The 17,426-nt window shown below is 37.5% G+C and overlaps 1 protein-coding gene across 2 annotated transcripts in view; it reads left to right on the top strand.

Moving 5' to 3' along the window:
- The window catches only part of MAGI2 (membrane associated guanylate kinase, WW and PDZ domain containing 2), a gene marked incomplete at both ends in the record, with an annotated part of 715,368 nt that overhangs the window by 590,731 nt on the left and 107,211 nt on the right, over positions 1–17,426 (top strand). For both annotated transcript variants that reach the window (XM_082279816.1, XM_082279815.1), the window contains one exon: positions 5,458–6,093. In XM_082279816.1, coding sequence (XP_082135942.1) covers positions 5,458–6,093 — 636 coding nt within the window. The remainder of the gene's footprint in view (positions 1–5,457; positions 6,094–17,426) is intronic.

Here is a 17,426-nt window from a genome sequence, read left to right as displayed (position 1 = left end):
AAGTTGAATTCAAAGTTGCAGGATGTAGTTTGTCTGCTAGTGTTTAACTAAAGGATCCCTCACACACTAGATGTCTGTACTGCTACTTGTAATTGTATGTGTGAATGTAAAAATGGTTCATTTCTAACAAATCTTTGCTTCTTTCATGACCATCAATCGCATGCCGTTGTTATTAAAATTACCCCCATGTTTCATATCTCAGTACTGGAAACATGCTCTGAATTCATTATTAACAGGCTCCAGTGCCAGCAATCTTGCAGCACTCTGCAGAAAGAGAAGACAAGGTCACTGCTGAGAAGTGACAGAAATATCTGGTAATGACAGTAGAGAGTGTGGGTGGGCAGGTGAAGGGAAAGCTTCAACGATGAAGTAATCATGTATTGCTAGTTCTGAAACTGATGCAAAGTATGCATATGCAGGGTTTAGATTATATGGGTGAGAAATGCAAGTGGGAATAAGCAATGATGGAGAAGTTAGCAGAGTTTATGTGGGCTATAAATGCAGCAAAAAATTATGCAGCCCAAGTCCTGCAGAGCTGATGTGTCCTGTGCTGACTTGCCAGCTGAGTTTTAGCTCCATTGCTATTGGCTTGTGCTGGCTGCAGGGGGGTAGCAGAGCTGTTCTCCACCCCAAATCACAGAGTTCTGTCATATTTTAAGCACATAAACCTAGCACTAAGAGCATGATCAAAAACCTGTCAGAAAGAATGGAGACATTTCTACTAAATTTCGAACGAAGATCTAATCTGCACTTTTTTCTCTGCATTCAGACTTCAAAGTTTAGTGAATCCTAATTGATCATAAGAATGGCAGTCTAGTAGGTAATTCAGTTCTCTGAAGTACAGCTAGAAACCTAAGTACACAAGATACAATAATAAGTAGAAATAAGCAAAATGTTTGTATACAAATAGTGGGAACATAGGTAAGAAAATGGACAAGCTTTACCTACTAGTGCAAGATGTTTGCACAGAGAATCTAGGGGTAATAAAAACCTAGCAGAAACAATAACTGGAGTCAACTGAGTAGTACAGGTTATTCAAAAGGGAGGTAAGTAGAGCTGGTAACATTGCCTGAAATGATAGGATAATTTGTGGTGAAACTAGTTATGTCAATAAAACAGATTCTGTTTGGATCAAGCACTTCAAGCATGAAAAAGTTGGGGGTTTTTTTCAGAATTAATGCTTGTGGAAAATCCCCTGGGTGTCAGATTTCATTCTGCAACATTATTGTAGAGAGGAATGTAGAACAGAATCTGTCATTAAAAGATGTTGAAGCTCACAAATTTCTTCACCAGTTACTAATCCAACTAAAGATAATGACAGTATAGATCTGGTTTTTGCTTTGAAATATGTAGATAACAAAATGTAACCTCTAATCAAACATTCAGGCACTGAGTCAATTAACATTACATGACAAAATAAGTAATGGTCAGCAGACTAATAAGCAAAACAAGCTAGTTAAATAAATGAAATATTATGGGGCTTCATGGTTGTTTCTGTGAAGAAGACATCAAATGCCATCAAGTGTAACGTATTGTATCTGATAACAGGGAACTAGGTTCAGCTATCCAGGAAGTCCCCTCCAGACCCATGTTCCTAAATTTGTCAGTTAAATGCAGGAGCCTTAACTAAAGCAGAGGTAACTATAAGACAGTTTGACAAATTTGCTTGCTGTCAGTATTCTTTAACATTCTTCAACTCAATGCTGAATTTAGACATTGAAGAATCTGTTTTTGTGACAGTGTAAATGTTTGAGATGTAGGCCAGGGTATCTGTTGTCTACTGGGTGTCTATCAAACCTGCCAGTTCATCTAGAGAGTCTGATTCAGATGCCTTCTCCATAGATCAGCCCTTCTGGGCTCCCTCATCCCTGAACAGTCTTGAGTAAGATAAGGTTGGTATGGCATGTGTACAGTTTGTACAGGCTAGTGAGGAAGATGAAATTGGAGAGCTATTCTCTGATAGAGAGGATGTTCACCCTAGAGAAGAGAAGGCTCAGGGGGATTTTACCAATCTACGTAAATACCTGTGCAAAGAAGATGGAGCCAAGCTCTTTCCAGTGGCAAGAAAAGAGGCAATGGGCAAACACTCAAACAAAGGAAGTTTCCTTTGAACATCAGAAAACACTTTCCTACTGGCAGGGTGACTGAGCACTGGCACAGGTTGCCCAAAGAAGATGTGGAGTCTACCTCCTTGGAGGTTTTCAAAAGCCACCTGGACATGATCCTGGGCAACTGGTTCTAAGGGCTACTGATTGAGCAGGGTTTGGACAATATGACCTCTAGAGATCCCTGCCAACCTCAATCATTCTGTGAGCAAGCTCCAGTCATTTTAGTAAATTTAATTCTAAAAGTCAGGCAAAGTTTGATGCTTAATATAAATGTTCTGCTTAACTCCAGAGATACCCACTCACTGTGAAACTGTGATTTCTGGAGGCAGACTATGGCTTGCTCAGAAAATCAGACAGGAATTATAAAGTGGATTGCTATCATGCTTGTCCATATGCACCCATTATTATTAGAAGTAGCAGAAGAGAACAGGCAGAAAAGATGCTACAGAGACCTTTAAGGGAGTTTTCCTAAAGAAGAGAGGTTTTGAACTTTGCGTTAGCATTGCACTGGCTCTGTAATGCTCTTATCTCTCTCTTCCTACCAAATACTGGGTACTTCTCTCTGTGTCAGCAACGAGGAACTCTCAGCCTGGAAAAATGAGTTAGGTTTGGAGAAAGTACAGCCGAGAGATTAATTCAAAGGATTTCTGAAATTAACCCCTTTTTTTCCTCTGTCCTCTCTCATGATCTGAAACTCTTTCTCCCCAGTGCAACACCATTGTAGCTCCTTTCTTTGAGCTGAACTTAGTAACTCATGTCCTTGTGCTCATCACACTTCATTTGTGGCTGTTCATTCTCCGTGTGACAGTACAGCAGGTGGGTCCCAAACAGTCCCACAGTGACTTACAGCTTCAGTGTGTGCCCAGGCGTGCTATTCATGTTATACCTCAGAAACAACAAAGAGCTTTAAAAATATTGATTCAGGAAATCCTGGAGGGTTTTCTGCTGTCCTGTGAGGGATAATGCGTGGTTGTTATTTGAAGAAGTTCTAGCCCCAGATCTTCTGGTGCTCAGTTTTGCCTGTTTAGTGATTGGGGAAAGGGACTACTTGGCCTGTATGTTTCCTTACTGCACTCCTTTTGCAAAAGCTTTTCACTGCAGACCCATATAATGTCAACTAGTTTATGTAATTTTCTGATATGTAGAAATCATATTGATTTAAGTTTTATATCATACCTAATCCTGTCCAAATACTTAAAGTGAAGGGCTGAAAACAGACAACGATTTACTTGCCCAACGCAAAAAATCGCATTTTTTCCTTTTGCACCCTGCTAATGTATTGTAAGAGAGGATGAACAAACAGATTGGTCTCCTCCCACCACATAGCTGCATGCCAGCACTCAGGAAAATAAAGACTGCATGGATTAAAAAGTCGCAAGGTTACTATTAAGGCATAGCTACTGAAACAGGAGCATGCACTGGAGAGCTCTCAGTTCAACAGAAGCAGTCCTGTTGTGAGCAATGTCAGCCTCACTGCTAACGTGGGAACCAGGGATGAGAATGCAGGTAAGATCTTTCTATACTAGGGCATGAGCAAATCAAGATGAATTGCAGCCATTGCCACAGTAATTTGTACGGTGCATTTTTTCTTTTAAATCTTGACTTTTGAAAACTGCTTTATTTTCAGCTGCTTGAGACAAAAGCATTGGAGTTCTTTCAGCACTGCCTATGAAGTGACATTACTGTTTGTGCTTGTTTTGAAATCTATTTATGCTGCACATTTAAGAAAGCATTTGCAGCTCCTAAGGTTTATGTGTGTATACAATCATTTAAACAAACTTCCTTAGCATTTTTTCCCTAGGCACCCTCTGAAGAAATCTTCCTCTGAATCACAGTTTGTGCATATGCAATTAATTACTGTCAGGCTGTTACACAGACTGATCATGTGGGAATTGACCATTTCATTTTCACATAGAAACAGCCTTTGCCTTTTGCTGTCACTTAGAAACAGCCCTTGCATTGGCATCTTGATGACGCTCTTATCCTCAGTTTGCTTGATTAGATATTTTGATTGAAGTACTTGAAAGACATAATTTCATAAATACGCTTAAAGCAATTCCACCCAAACCACCTCATTCTCCCTAAATCATTCACATTTTATTGCTGAGTTTTCAAATACCTTTAAAAAGCTTTGTGTTGTTATGTGTCAATTTTTGAACTGTGTACCTTGTAAACATCTCACAGTATCCTGGTGATTAATGGTAGGATAATAAAAAAATCTTCACTTAGAAAAATACTTTAACTTCTAGAGCTCTCTAACCAAATATCCTTTTTTTTTCCTATAAATATGCAAACTGTTTTATGAAAGTGAAAACTGATTATGGGCCATTAAACTATTCTGAATATTGTTTGTACTGATCACTCATATTTATTTTAATATGCACCTAAGAGTACATAAAAAAATTATTTATGGCTATAAATATATAGATCTATTTTAACACCAAGAAGAATCTTGAAGTTATTTCTGAGCCTTTCAGTAACAGTAGATGGTTGGTGCATGGGCAATATGGAGACCCATAAATAGCCTGTTGACTTAAAGTATTCTGCTTCCATATGCTCAGACTGGTAGCTCTGCTACACGAGACAAGATTTGGAGGTAAAGGTAGTATCTTTGGTTTTATTTGACCAGCTGGTTAGGTGAAAATATTAAACTGATTTTTGTATTTTTGCTTAGACTTTTCTAATAAAAAACTATTGAACCTACCTAAAAAAAATTTGTTGTGTCATTGTCCTTGAGCCTTTTGGCTACAACAAGATGCCATGAAACATCTCTACGTTATGCCAGATAGATAGGAAATGACAGTAGTAGTTCTGAATGGTTGATGGCAAGTAATCACACTTAACAGAAATGTGTCAATATCATGATCAATGGAAAAAGTGTTTCCTTATGCACATGCATACACAGTCTTGCATTGCTATTCATTGATTCTTAAGTCCTGGAGTACTTACGTTTTTTCTTTTACTCTTCACCAAACAATGGTATATCTTGACCACACACTCTCCAAATAATCTTTCATTGTACCTTATAAAAAAAGTAATCTATGGAGACTACACTGAAAGGAGTTGGAAAAATACGGAGGAAATATTAAGAGAAGGTGAATGTCTGGATACATCTAAATTTTCCATCTGTGAGCTTACACAGAAAATAACTGGTATTGTCATTGTGTCTTTGTATTACATTTGCTGCCAGACAAACTTTACTTTTTTGTCTCTCCTATTTGAGTCAGTATGTTGATTGAATTTATCGTATTTTTTTTAGTAGACTTCTATCTCATTTGAAAAAAAATGCACTGCATATACAGCAATTGAAGTTGTCTCATGTTGTCACTGTTTGTTCTTCTCGTTCTAGGTGATGTGATTGTCTATATTAATGAAGTTTGTGTCCTTGGACATACTCACGCAGATGTAGTCAAACTCTTCCAGTCTGTTCCTATTGGTCAGAGTGTCAACTTGGTGCTATGTCGTGGATACCCTTTGCCCTTTGATCCTGAAGATCCTGCCAACAGCATGGTGCCACCCCTTGCAGTAATGGAGAGGCCTCCGGTAGTGGTAAATGGAAGACATAACTATGAAACTTATTTGGAATACATTTCTAGGACTTCTCAGTCTGTTCCAGACGTAACAGATCGACCACCACACTCCTTGCACTCCATTCCAGCAGATAGTCAGCTTGATAGCACATTCCCACCACCTGCCCATGATGATAATGTATCAATGGCTTCTTCTGGGGCCACCCAAGCTGAACTCATGACCTTAACCATTGTGAAAGGGGCCCAGGGCTTTGGCTTCACTATAGCAGACAGTCCTACAGGACAGAGGGTGAAGCAAATTCTAGACATTCAGGGATGTCCTGGTTTGTGTGAAGGTGACCTCATTGTTGAGATCAACCAGCAGAATGTACAGAACCTGAGCCATGCAGAAGTAGTGGATATACTTAAAGAATGTCCTGTTGGAAGTGAAACTTCTTTGATTATCCATAGAGGAGGTAAGTTTGGAAAGTCTGTACAATTACAAAAATGTGTGTAAAAGGTTCTAAACCATAAGACATACATATACTCACTAGATCCTTGTTTGCTAGACTGGAAATTAATTTCCATGTTGTGGGAGGTAACACCATTGGTTCTGGAAAAGCGTTGTCTGCAATTGAGTATCCTAGGCAAAATCTTACATTTTGTTGTACATTCCTTTATGTGTTTTGAGTGTCAATGGTCCCATCTCTGTATAAAGAGTAAAACTAGGGCAGTTCCAGACCTTTCAACCCATAATAGTTTGTGTGGTGTCTGCAGCAAACTCATGTAGTCCCAAAGCAGTGCTGCAAGTTTTAGATATAATTGTATATATTGACTCATTAATGTAGATCAAAATCAGAGCAATCTATTTGCCCTTTACAAGTTACTGGTTTTCCTAAGCCATTTTTCCTCCTTTTCATTCATTGTGAAAACAGTTGTTGGGGTTATTTTCTTTCCTGATAACAGAGATCCATGGTATATATTTCTCTGATTTTAAAAAAGATAGCTTCTAGCAACTTGGTTTTCCTCACCAGCCCAACACAGTAAGTTGGAATGTTCACCATTGGAAGGGGAGAGTCAAGACTTATCTGTAAAGAAGCAATAAGAACAGAAAAAGTGTTAAAAACTTGACAGTGATAAGTTATTTCATAGCTTTTATTACTTTAGCCAAAAAAAATTTCTTTGGTGGTTTGAGGTGGGCAGCCATCATAATTTATTATTACCTGAAGTAAATAATGATTGGATTTTTAAAATTAAAGCTCTTTGTTTCTCTAAAGGCATTCATATGTCACTTAATGTACGTTACTCTGTGCATCAAAAGAAAAAAAGACAGGATTCTATGCAAAAAGATTCAAAAACACTAACTACTTTCCTTCTGAAGAGTAGAAATTGAGAAGTGAACCTTTAGTGTTTTCATATGCCAAATGTTTATCCTTACAATACCTAAAAATCCTTAGAATAAGGAATATGGTAACATTATCTCAAATTGCAGAAGTAACAAACATAAGGTGATTCTGGGTGATCTATAGTCACATAGTCAATAAAGTATTTTTCATGTATATATATATATATAAAAGAATGCTTTACAAGAGACAGAATCTGACATTTCTTTGGAATGAAACCAAATTAGGATGATAATTAAACTGGTATTACTATAGTATACGAACTTGGAGAAAGTTAATGGTCGCAGAGAAGCTATATTCATTGGTATTAAATCTGGTTCTCCTTAGTGTCCATTAAGAATCTTGAACAGTGGAGTAAGCAACATTCTTTTTTATTAAGAAGTTGACAAATTAGGGAGAATTTCATAGCCAAAAAAGAGCATAAAGAGGATTAGAAGGGTTAGTGTAACCCCAAAAGGTGGAATTTTATTTTGAAAAAGGCAAGGTAATCACTCTCTAGAGGAAAACAATTTACAACACCAGTCTTCAGAGAGAAGTGGAGTGTGAAATCCAGTATGCTGAACAAGCCTGAGTAATAATAGACATCAAAACAGGTATTTCAGCAATCACTGCAGGACAGTAGCAAAAAAAACCTGAAGCAGCAACATACGCAAGCCCTTGAGGATAATTGCTCTCTCTGAAGAGAATTTCTTCTTAGAGCATTGATTCATGATCAAAACGTGATAGTTTAACATTGATCAACATGATAGTTTAACAAGTTCTGGTACATTAACTGAGCTGTGGTTATTTTCTACACATCACTGTGGCAGGTAGGAGATACTACACTGAGCTCAACGCTCAATAAAAGCAGTGTAAATTTACACCCTCTGCTCTTGTCTGAGGCCAAACACTGAGGTACAGGTCGTTCCCCTGGCTCAGCTGACACAACATACTAGGTCCAAATGCAGTAACATTTAACCCTCTGTTGCTGGGGCAGGAGTTGGTTGGTTGCTTTAGAGAATGCAAGGAAGAGAAAGAGAACATGTTTTGTTCACGGTAGAACAATGACCAAGACTAAAGCAAATGTTTAGAAGTACTACAGTGTCATTAAACTTAATGGGATGGTACAGAAGAAATGCAAGTTGACTGTCATAAATTTTTGTGCATCAGAAATAATGATACCTTAACTCAAGGCTGCAAAACTATGAATTGTTTTTTTTTAAAAAGGCTCTCTGGTTTGAGTGATTCAAAAGAACTGAAAAAATAGTGTATGAATCAGGCCTACTCTACCTAAGAGATGGCTAAATCACAGCTTAACACAAATGTGAGAACTGTTTTAAGATGACAACCAGGATCTCGTTTCTTTTTTATTCATATATTCTTAGGAAAAGGGAATCTATGTGACTAAATATACACCTATCATGCAGGTTATTATGTCTATGTTAGTCTTCATGTCTCCTTTTATAGTCCCTGGGCAGAAATACATTTTTCTATGATGTAATTCATGTAATTCCACTGTATATGTTTCAAGTAAGTCAGGTATATCTAGGTATACCTTAGAACTATATTTGCTGCTTGACTCATTATAAAGGGAGTAGAGGATGACTGATTCAGGTGCACGTGTTGATCCAACATGTTAAATAATAAACAGGTGACAAGATTTGGTCATGTGAGATAATCTGAATACACAACCAAATATTTAGAGAAACCTACTTTGACTCTAAAATATTTAGTCAATGACACCAGTAAAGCAAGGCATAATTTCTCATTACTCATGGATCCAATTTTTATTTTATTATCTCTGATTTGTAATGACACTTGAATTATGCCATCCTTTTCCATCATTACCCTGTGCATCCTGTCTTTAATGTCTAATTTTTAAGATTAAGACCAAAGGGCTGTTCCTGCCTGTGGAGGAAGGCTGTGTTTTGCATAAGGTTGTGCGTTGCCTTGTAATGTATTCTGTCTCTGATATGAATATGGCCTGACTGCTCACCTAACTGTGGCAAATCCATTTCTGTAAGTGAGTTAATTTCTCTCTCATCCAGCAATCTTATCTACATTGCAGACAAGAAACAGATCAACACTGACTGATTTATTCTCACTATAGGAAAAGGTATCTCATACTGGAAAAAAATACTCCCTCGGATGCACATAGTATGCATGCTATAACATTTTAAAAACATTGTCCCTCAGGCTTAAAAAGGCCAACAGCCAGAGTATGCAGGAGAAGGAAAGGTCTGCATGTTTCAAAAGGATGGAGGGAATAGCAGTACTCAAATTTAAAGAGGCCACTAAGACCTCTCTAACCATCACCAAATAGAGACTCGTCATGGGATACAATCCAGCTGGAGGAAGTCCCACAACTCGTAGTCTACTTGTTTTAAGATTCCAAAAGCAGAAGTAGCAATTTATCTGCATGTTAAAAAAAATAATAATAGAAACAATATAACTTGTCTATCAAAGAAAATACAAAGCATCTCTCTAGCAGTGGCTAGACATCTTACTGTCTTTCTTTTGTTTATTGGACAAGTTCTTTGCTAAGTAGACGCACTATAATAGTTCAGTTTCTTTACATCTGTTTTTGCTGAACAGCTGTATTGTTTCCATTGATTACTATAAGCTGACAGATATGTTTGTACTGAAAAAAAACCCTAAAATTATTGGCAAAGGTAGTGGAAAATTGTTACCTAAAAAAATAAAAGGAAAAAATTAATATTAAAAAAAAAAAGAAAATAACACCCAAAGAGACTTACTCCTTTCCAGTTTTGGTTCAGGCTTTATGCTTTATCCTCAGCTTCTGCAGTAGATTTCATTGAGTGTAGGCTGCTGAAATAGTGTGGAAGAGCTCTCAAAAATCAGTCTTTCTGACTGTAGATAGAGCATAAATTCTGAATTAGTCCACTACTACTGAAAACCAGCACTTAGTGGTTGAAGTGGTATGTAGCAAAATTATGTAGAGCAAAATATTCAATAATGAGGACTTCAAAAACTTGGTTTGGCATGTTCTACTAAATGAGCTATCCAAGTATTTGACATACGCCATCTCTTTTGGAAAATACCTTTGAAATATATGAACCTATAGACAGCAGCCCAGCTCCAGAAGTGTTCCTGTCTAAAAAAGAACTGACAGATTCCAAAGTAAACCCATCAAGACTATGTCTGAAATACTGTTGTAAAGGAAACCTGCAGACAACCCAGGACTGAGTCATGAAGTTACGGCAACTCATAACAGGTGTTGAGAGTGAAACATTAAATGCAAAAAGTGGGAGACTGGCAAAATTCCTACATCAGATGGCTATTTTGTAATCATTGAATCAGAGAATGGTAGAATCCAAATTGGCTCTGAGAAACTGAGGCTGTTGGTACGAAATTGAGCCAGAGAACTGGCACACTGTCCACACTGTTTAATTGTTAGCCCAGTCCTGGTGTGGGACTGGACTGTCAGCAGCTGGTGTCACTGTGACACAGCATGGGAAATAGTGAGGGCCACATGCAATGCACAGACAAGAGGAGGAGGGAGAATTTAACTGTATGGTTGTAAATTGTGTGAATAAAAGGAAGGTAAATTATCTTTCTCAGATATTGTATAAATCTCAGTAGAAGTGTGTAACTCCTTAAAATCACTAACAGGTACCAGTACATCACACAGCATCAGCAATTTCAAAAACAGGCAGAAATTTCACCAAAAAAATCTCTGAATAGTCCAGTGAAAAAAACTAACCCCTCAAAATAAGCAGACTTCAGTGGAAGAAACCTTCCATTCTCAGTACCCTTTCCATGGACTTATTTCAGATTTGCCAGCTTTGCCTTTCTACCATAGAGATGAGATGGTTTTTTAAATTTTTTCCAGGATTGCTATGTGTTTCAGTTCCTCTGGTCAGGAGAGCTTTTGGTTCTTTATCTCCAGGTTGTTGTCTCTTTGGAAAGCTTCACAAGATAAAGCTGAGGCAGCACTCTCACCCTGCTGGCACTAGTCTGGCACAGGAAATTCTGGTCTCTTGGTTCCATGAGCTGAGACCACCACTGTAGCTTTTACTCTCATTCTGCAGTTCTTCATTCCAAATATTACCAGCGTACCTGTTGCAAACTGGAGACCCTGTATCTCATGGCTTGCTCATCCCCAGTTCAGGACTTTCTAGTCAAAAGTCCTGAGGGTTTAAAGAAATTAAATTCTTGGAAGTATGTTGTAGGCTTTTGATTTGGGACTTAGGAAGGTTTTCCATCATCCTGCTGTCTCTACTGTTTTACATCCCTGAGTCATTGGCAAATTTTTCCTTTCCAGTCACTTCCCAAAGGAACCCAAATGTAAATGAATTGCTTTGTATGGATACTGCAAATTAACAGCGGTCTGTTCATACTTGCCTTGTTCATGAAGTTATGCTTCTTTTGTTGTTTCTGAGAGGAGATTTTGGGACATACAAGGTCTCATATCTCTCCTGCTTCCCGATATACTTTCCCCTCTCCAGATGTTCACTTCAACTGTACATTTGCTCCTGATCCATTTTCTCCTATTTCCTGAAAGTAGTCCAATGTTGAAAGGAATATTTGGCAATATCTGCATTTTTAGCCCTTCTGTATTATTAAATGGCACATATCTCTCTTGTTTGCGAGCTTAAGGGACATTTGATCACACAAAGGGAATGTGCATATGAATCTAATAGTGAACCACTGACCCATTTGAAGTGAACCATGTGATCCATGGATGCCTAGAAGTTAGAGACACGAATGCCCTCTGTCGAACATGCTGCTGACATCATCCTCTTACAATTTTCTCTTTCCAATTTCCCACACCATTTTGCCTTGCCATCCCTCTAAGCACTGTTGTTCCTGGATCCATCTGCTTTAAAAATGATGGAAAACAAAGGTTCATAGCTGACCTTTCTCCTTTCCATCTCAAAATTATGAGCGTTTTTTATGACATCATAAATTCAACAGTTTCCTCAGCATGATTTCTCTGTAAACATATTCTTCTCATGCCGGCTTTTGAGTTGTTTCCTCTTTTTTTGTGCTCATTTTTGTTGCTACTTTTAGCTAGTAAGGCCCAAAACATTTAATGATCAAAAATATTGTGAGTCATGCTATATTGTCCACTTCACTGACTTTTCTGTTAGATGTTATGTTGCCCTTTTCCCCACCCCCCAGACATGGACACTTGTCCTTTCCTACCTTCCCCACACAGAAATCGTATTTTGCGCAAAATAGTTTCCTAACAGCCTTGTGAGAAGGGCAGTTCTCTTTCCTTTGTTAATTCCAGAAATAAAATCTCTGAAAGAATTTTAGAAAATACTGTTAACATGCAAAAAAAGTTGCTGTTACATTAACAAAAATCCTGAAGCACTGCTTTCCTGACTCATTTTTACAAGGAATGTCTCACCTTGCAGAGTATCATATTTTTAGCTGTGCGATACGTACTCTCCTAGTAACCTTCCAATTATTTACATCCTTTTTGCCCTACACGTTGAGACTGTTTTATACTTTGGGTAAACTTGTGATATTTTTAAGCATCTTGTGGCAATTATCTGGCATAAAATCTATTTCAATAAATATTACACGTTATTGCAGGTAAACTAAAAATTAAGTTACATATATAGCCTTGTTTGTGAAGGGATTCAATCGAAACCATTTTAGTGAGAGAAATTGTAACCTTTCAGTAACACAGGGAATGACAAATTTGAACAGGAGGAGTTAGGGCAGGAGACCAGTTATCCTAAAATTTGCACTAATGAAACTTTCATATCTTTTCTTGTATAGCTCTGATTAGCAGTGAAACAGTGTGCAATTGCTTCCATATTTCTGAATAAAAGACAAAGAAACCATAGACCTCCTTAATGAATATGGATTCCTGAAAAAATAGACATCAATAATAGTTAGTGGCTGTTGCACTGTATTACTGGAAGTAGTATTAATTGCATTGTGTTTCAAAGTGGTAGTGCTATAGTTTTGCTGCCTCTTCCTTATTAATGTTTGTGCACTGTGTGGTACATATGTGGATAATTTTGCAAAGCATTAGTTAAACCCTTTTTACATATATTACACAGAAGGTTTTTAATGACTATTGGAAAGCATTTTGTTTCAAAAGTGCTTTTATCACTGGTGAAACTGTTTTCTGATGTAGGCTTACATGGTCTGTGTGAAATTCGAACAGTGCTTCTAGTAAAACTTGGGGACACTTCTCCTAGGGATGTGTGTGCCTAACTCTTGCTGACAGGAGGAGTTAGTTTGCACGCTGGAGAAATAGGTCCCTGCAGAAAACCTTTTAGCAAAAAGAAACACAAGTGTATAGACACATATTGTCATCATTGCATGCCATAAGGAGGTAACTACCATTTACTACTCCAGTGGCAATTCTGCCATTACATTCTTATACCCAGGAGACTACAAACAGTGAGCAGTCAGACATTATAGTTACTATAGGACTACAAAGAGACTTACTGTGCATGTAGGATTTGTGCAGAGCTGCAGGAACTCCGCCTTCAGGACAGGCTTGTCTCTCTTGAGGAGTATGGGGCACATTATTGTCTGATAGCTACAGCCCACATCACTGCTAGAACCCAAGAGCTCCATTGGCAGTACTGCAGACTAATATTAGTGAATGAATTCATGCAAATTGAAGAATAGTTTGTTTGAGAAAACAGACTATTTTGCTTGTCTGGCTTGGAATCTGGCCAGGCCAGAGAAGTTTCTCCTCTGTACTTGCAAGCCGTATTATGAGAAAACTTAATGGTATTATCTTGGACTGTACATCTCAGTGAAAGATGACATCTTTTGAAGCCAAATACTTCCCAAGCATGGTATGTGGGAAAACCTGCTGCAATACTGAGAGATGAAGAAACGGGGCTTTTTCCCAGTCACCCATAGTCTAGTTTCTGAGTGAATCTCACCTTCCTCAGAGGAGATTTGGGAGATCTCAGCCTAAGGATGGAGAACTACAGAGCTGGACTCTAAAAAAGTACCTTACTACCTGTGCTTGTGTACTGAGGCATGTCTAAAGTTTAGTCTAAATGTGTTGAACAATGTTTTTGTTGGTTCAGTATAATGTAATGTCCTATTAAACAGCATTTGTTGGGCTTCCAAATCTGTTGTCAAAGTACGTTGTGTAGACGTTGTGATGTGGTGATTTGTAAAATAGTGCAATATTTTATAGTAATAAAGTAAGCTAATACACTATGAAACAAGTGACTACATTATCTATTGTGCTACAGACTTGAGACACAGCACTGGGGAGATGGGAAGGTGTGCTTTTCAGGCACTTCCTAAGCCACAAAACTCTCATTGCCCTTATGGTTTGCATATCCAGTAAAAATACAGAAACTAAATTAGTTTTCTAAATGAGGTATTAATCCCTGTACAAATCTTTGAGCAATTTTCATTTAAATTCTTAAAAAGAGAAGGAGGGCTTTAACAATGGCTATGCTTGCCCTCTGATTCATGCTCAATGGGGTTTTTTTTTTATTTTTTTATAAACCAAGATTACAGTATTTATTAAATACAACACTGTCCTTCTCAGGAAGCCTTTGGGTGAATCATAATTCAAACACAATCAAAACCAGCACCAGGATACATACCCCTTTGTTGTGTCACCTTCAGTTTACAGTGAAAAAAAAAGGATAGGGAAGCTAAAGCTGCCAGGCACAAATTCTGGAAGCTGACTCCGAAGTATGTCCAAGCAGATTTCTAAAGGAAGTAAATTGCTTTCCAAAGGCAGATTTTTCATAACTGGGAACAGTATTTCAGCATAGAAGAAACATACTGTGCAGTGTTCCTGTTTGGTAAATGAGAGAAATCTTGACTTCTATTTGTTTGGTACCTTTTATTCCCATAAGCTAAAAGAAGGCAAGCTTTCTTTACACACATTACATAAGGGTCACCTTATTTTTAGTGTATATTTCAGTCGGGTGCAAATTATACTCAATGGACTTTTTAGAATATTTTTTCTATAATGTAAGCATTTTTAATTGCATTTCACATGTTCTAGATAGAGCACTTCTAAAAATTCTCAGATCATTAGAAGAATCCTCCATATGCATGAATACAAGCACAGATGCAAAATCTTTGAATGAGAAAATGTTTTAATGATCTTTACATTCATTTTATCAATTAATCTCCATTTCTATAATTAGGGTTTTTCATAGCAGAAAATTTACTAATATTTTAAATTGATAAACAATGATGACGATAGTAATAGTAGTAGTAATAATGTTGATAGTAATACTATTTTTCTTAAAGAATTTTTAAAAAATCAGTAAGTAGTGCTCCAGGGGTTCGTTGACATCATAGAAAAGATTTGCTGATTATGGGAATACCACAGTATTCTCTATATTTTAATAGTTAAACTAAATTCACTTATCAATACGAAGTCAACATCTCTTTCTTACTACCCATGCATAACTTCTGTATTTTAACTTGTTCTCAATAAATATGATTATTTTTGGCATCTGGGGCCAAGCAGTGCCTCTCTACTGCAGTATAAACGCTATCATATCTCTGAAGTACAGCAAAAGACACCTTAATATGTTCCTTAAGGGTAAAAAAGAATGACCAGTTGAGAAACTGTAAATATGATCCTAGTGGGATTGTGTATCAGAAGATACGGCTTCTCTTTTGCATCAACCTTAAGCCTTGCACTATTTAACATCTCATGTTCTCTGGAATAAGTATCAGGAAGTACTTAGTGAAAGTGGAAAGATTATAGCAGATCATCCAGCTGTATAACCAAAATGCAGCATGATTTCATCAATGGAAGTTCCTAAAGCAGCCCAGAGAGAATTCTGGATAAAATTCCATCAGGCTTTCATCTGTGGCCAGTGAGAGCCAACAAATGTGGTAGAGTCAAAGATGGTCAGCTCCATCCAATTTCTGCCCTTCTTCATTAGCTTTTTCCATGTTTTACCCAGTCCTTTCTCAGTCTGAATGTTTATTGCTTGTCATTCTGGCTCCATTTTCCTTCATTTGGCAATTCAGAGAAGATGCCATTCTTGAATGTCAGCCCAGTCTTTGAACTTAGCCTCGCTTTGAGCAAGAGCTTGGCCTAGCTGAAATCCAACTGTCCCTTCCAAGCTAAAGACTTAAAATATTCTATGGTTCTCCATATTTCTCACATTTGGGGTCCCAGGGTGCTAAAAGAGAGAGTCTCTCATTGAACTAATCACCATCTGGATAATTTTAAACTCCTTCCACAGTACTTCTGAGAGAGAAAGAGAAGCTTTTAAATCTTGTCTCCTTATTACACCATATTGAATATATATTTCTTTATATAGGAAAGTTATTTAGAAGTCAATACAAACAGGAAGAATGGTGGCATGCTTTTTGATTTCAGCTTGCCAGATGTGTTCCTTGAGATTACATACACAACAAATTATTCTCACACTGTAATTGAAAGCTAATGCAGTCTTTATTTACTTATTATGTAGCATTTCTGAGAGATCTCAGTGGCTTGTGGGGTTGGCTCTAAATCAGAAACATCTGGAGAGTCTGATCCAGCTAACATTCACTGCATAAGCACCAACTAGAATGATTATTTCTACTGAAGTTAATCTTAAATAAGCAAGAGGTTTATCTCATAACTTGTTTATTGCATATCAGACTTTTAACTTTATCAAGTTCTTTATCCTAATAGCATCACATTAGGATGCACTGTACTGAAAAAAGAACCATCTATATACAGCTTCAGTCAAAATGGTCTTTTTTAAGCATTCATTTCACAGTGATTAATTGATTCTACATTTTTTTACATGTCACTAAAGGGAAATAAGCTGAAAATCTTTTACATGCAACATCCCTCAACCTTTCTTCCCAGTCTTGCCTTGCAACACATATAGCCTTGTTCTCCTCAGCACTTGTTGTCAGGGTTCCTGAGCAGGCAGCAACAGTGAATCCTTCCTCATCTGTACTGGGCAGCAAGCAGGGATCCTTTTTGATGAGGAAAACTATGGTGCCAGTCAGCTACTATAAACATCTAAAGTGACTGAAATCAATAGTCTTCTAAAAGAACCTATTCTCTCCTGTTGAGTGTTAAAGTTTTTAAAAATTCACCTAACATTTCACATTTAAATTTCTACTCACTTTTGGTCAGATGAATCCCAACTTAACCATAAAATATTTAGATTTCTAGTCTACATGACTCAAAATATTTACCCCTACAGCCAGTGGTGGAAAATAAGCACCTGAAGAGGATTACTTAAATCATTTTATTCAGTCATTGCCTGGGCAGCTTGTTCTCTCAGTTTTCCCATTGTGCTCCATGGACTAGAGAGAAGTCTGGATGAGAACTTTAGGTTAACTGACCAGCCAGATAAACAAGGGTGCATGAGATGAGTCCTGCCCACACACCAGAGGCAAGCATAGTTAATAATCAAAGTTATTAGAAAAACTCTGCATTACCACAAAAGCTGAAATCTATCTCATGCACTCAGGCTAAATATGGA

Source organism: Coloeus monedula, assembly GCF_965178545.1.
Source record: "Coloeus monedula genome assembly, chromosome: 4".
Classification (NCBI taxonomy): Eukaryota; Metazoa; Chordata; class Aves; order Passeriformes; family Corvidae; genus Coloeus; species Coloeus monedula.
This window is presented reverse-complemented; position numbering and strand designations above follow the sequence as displayed.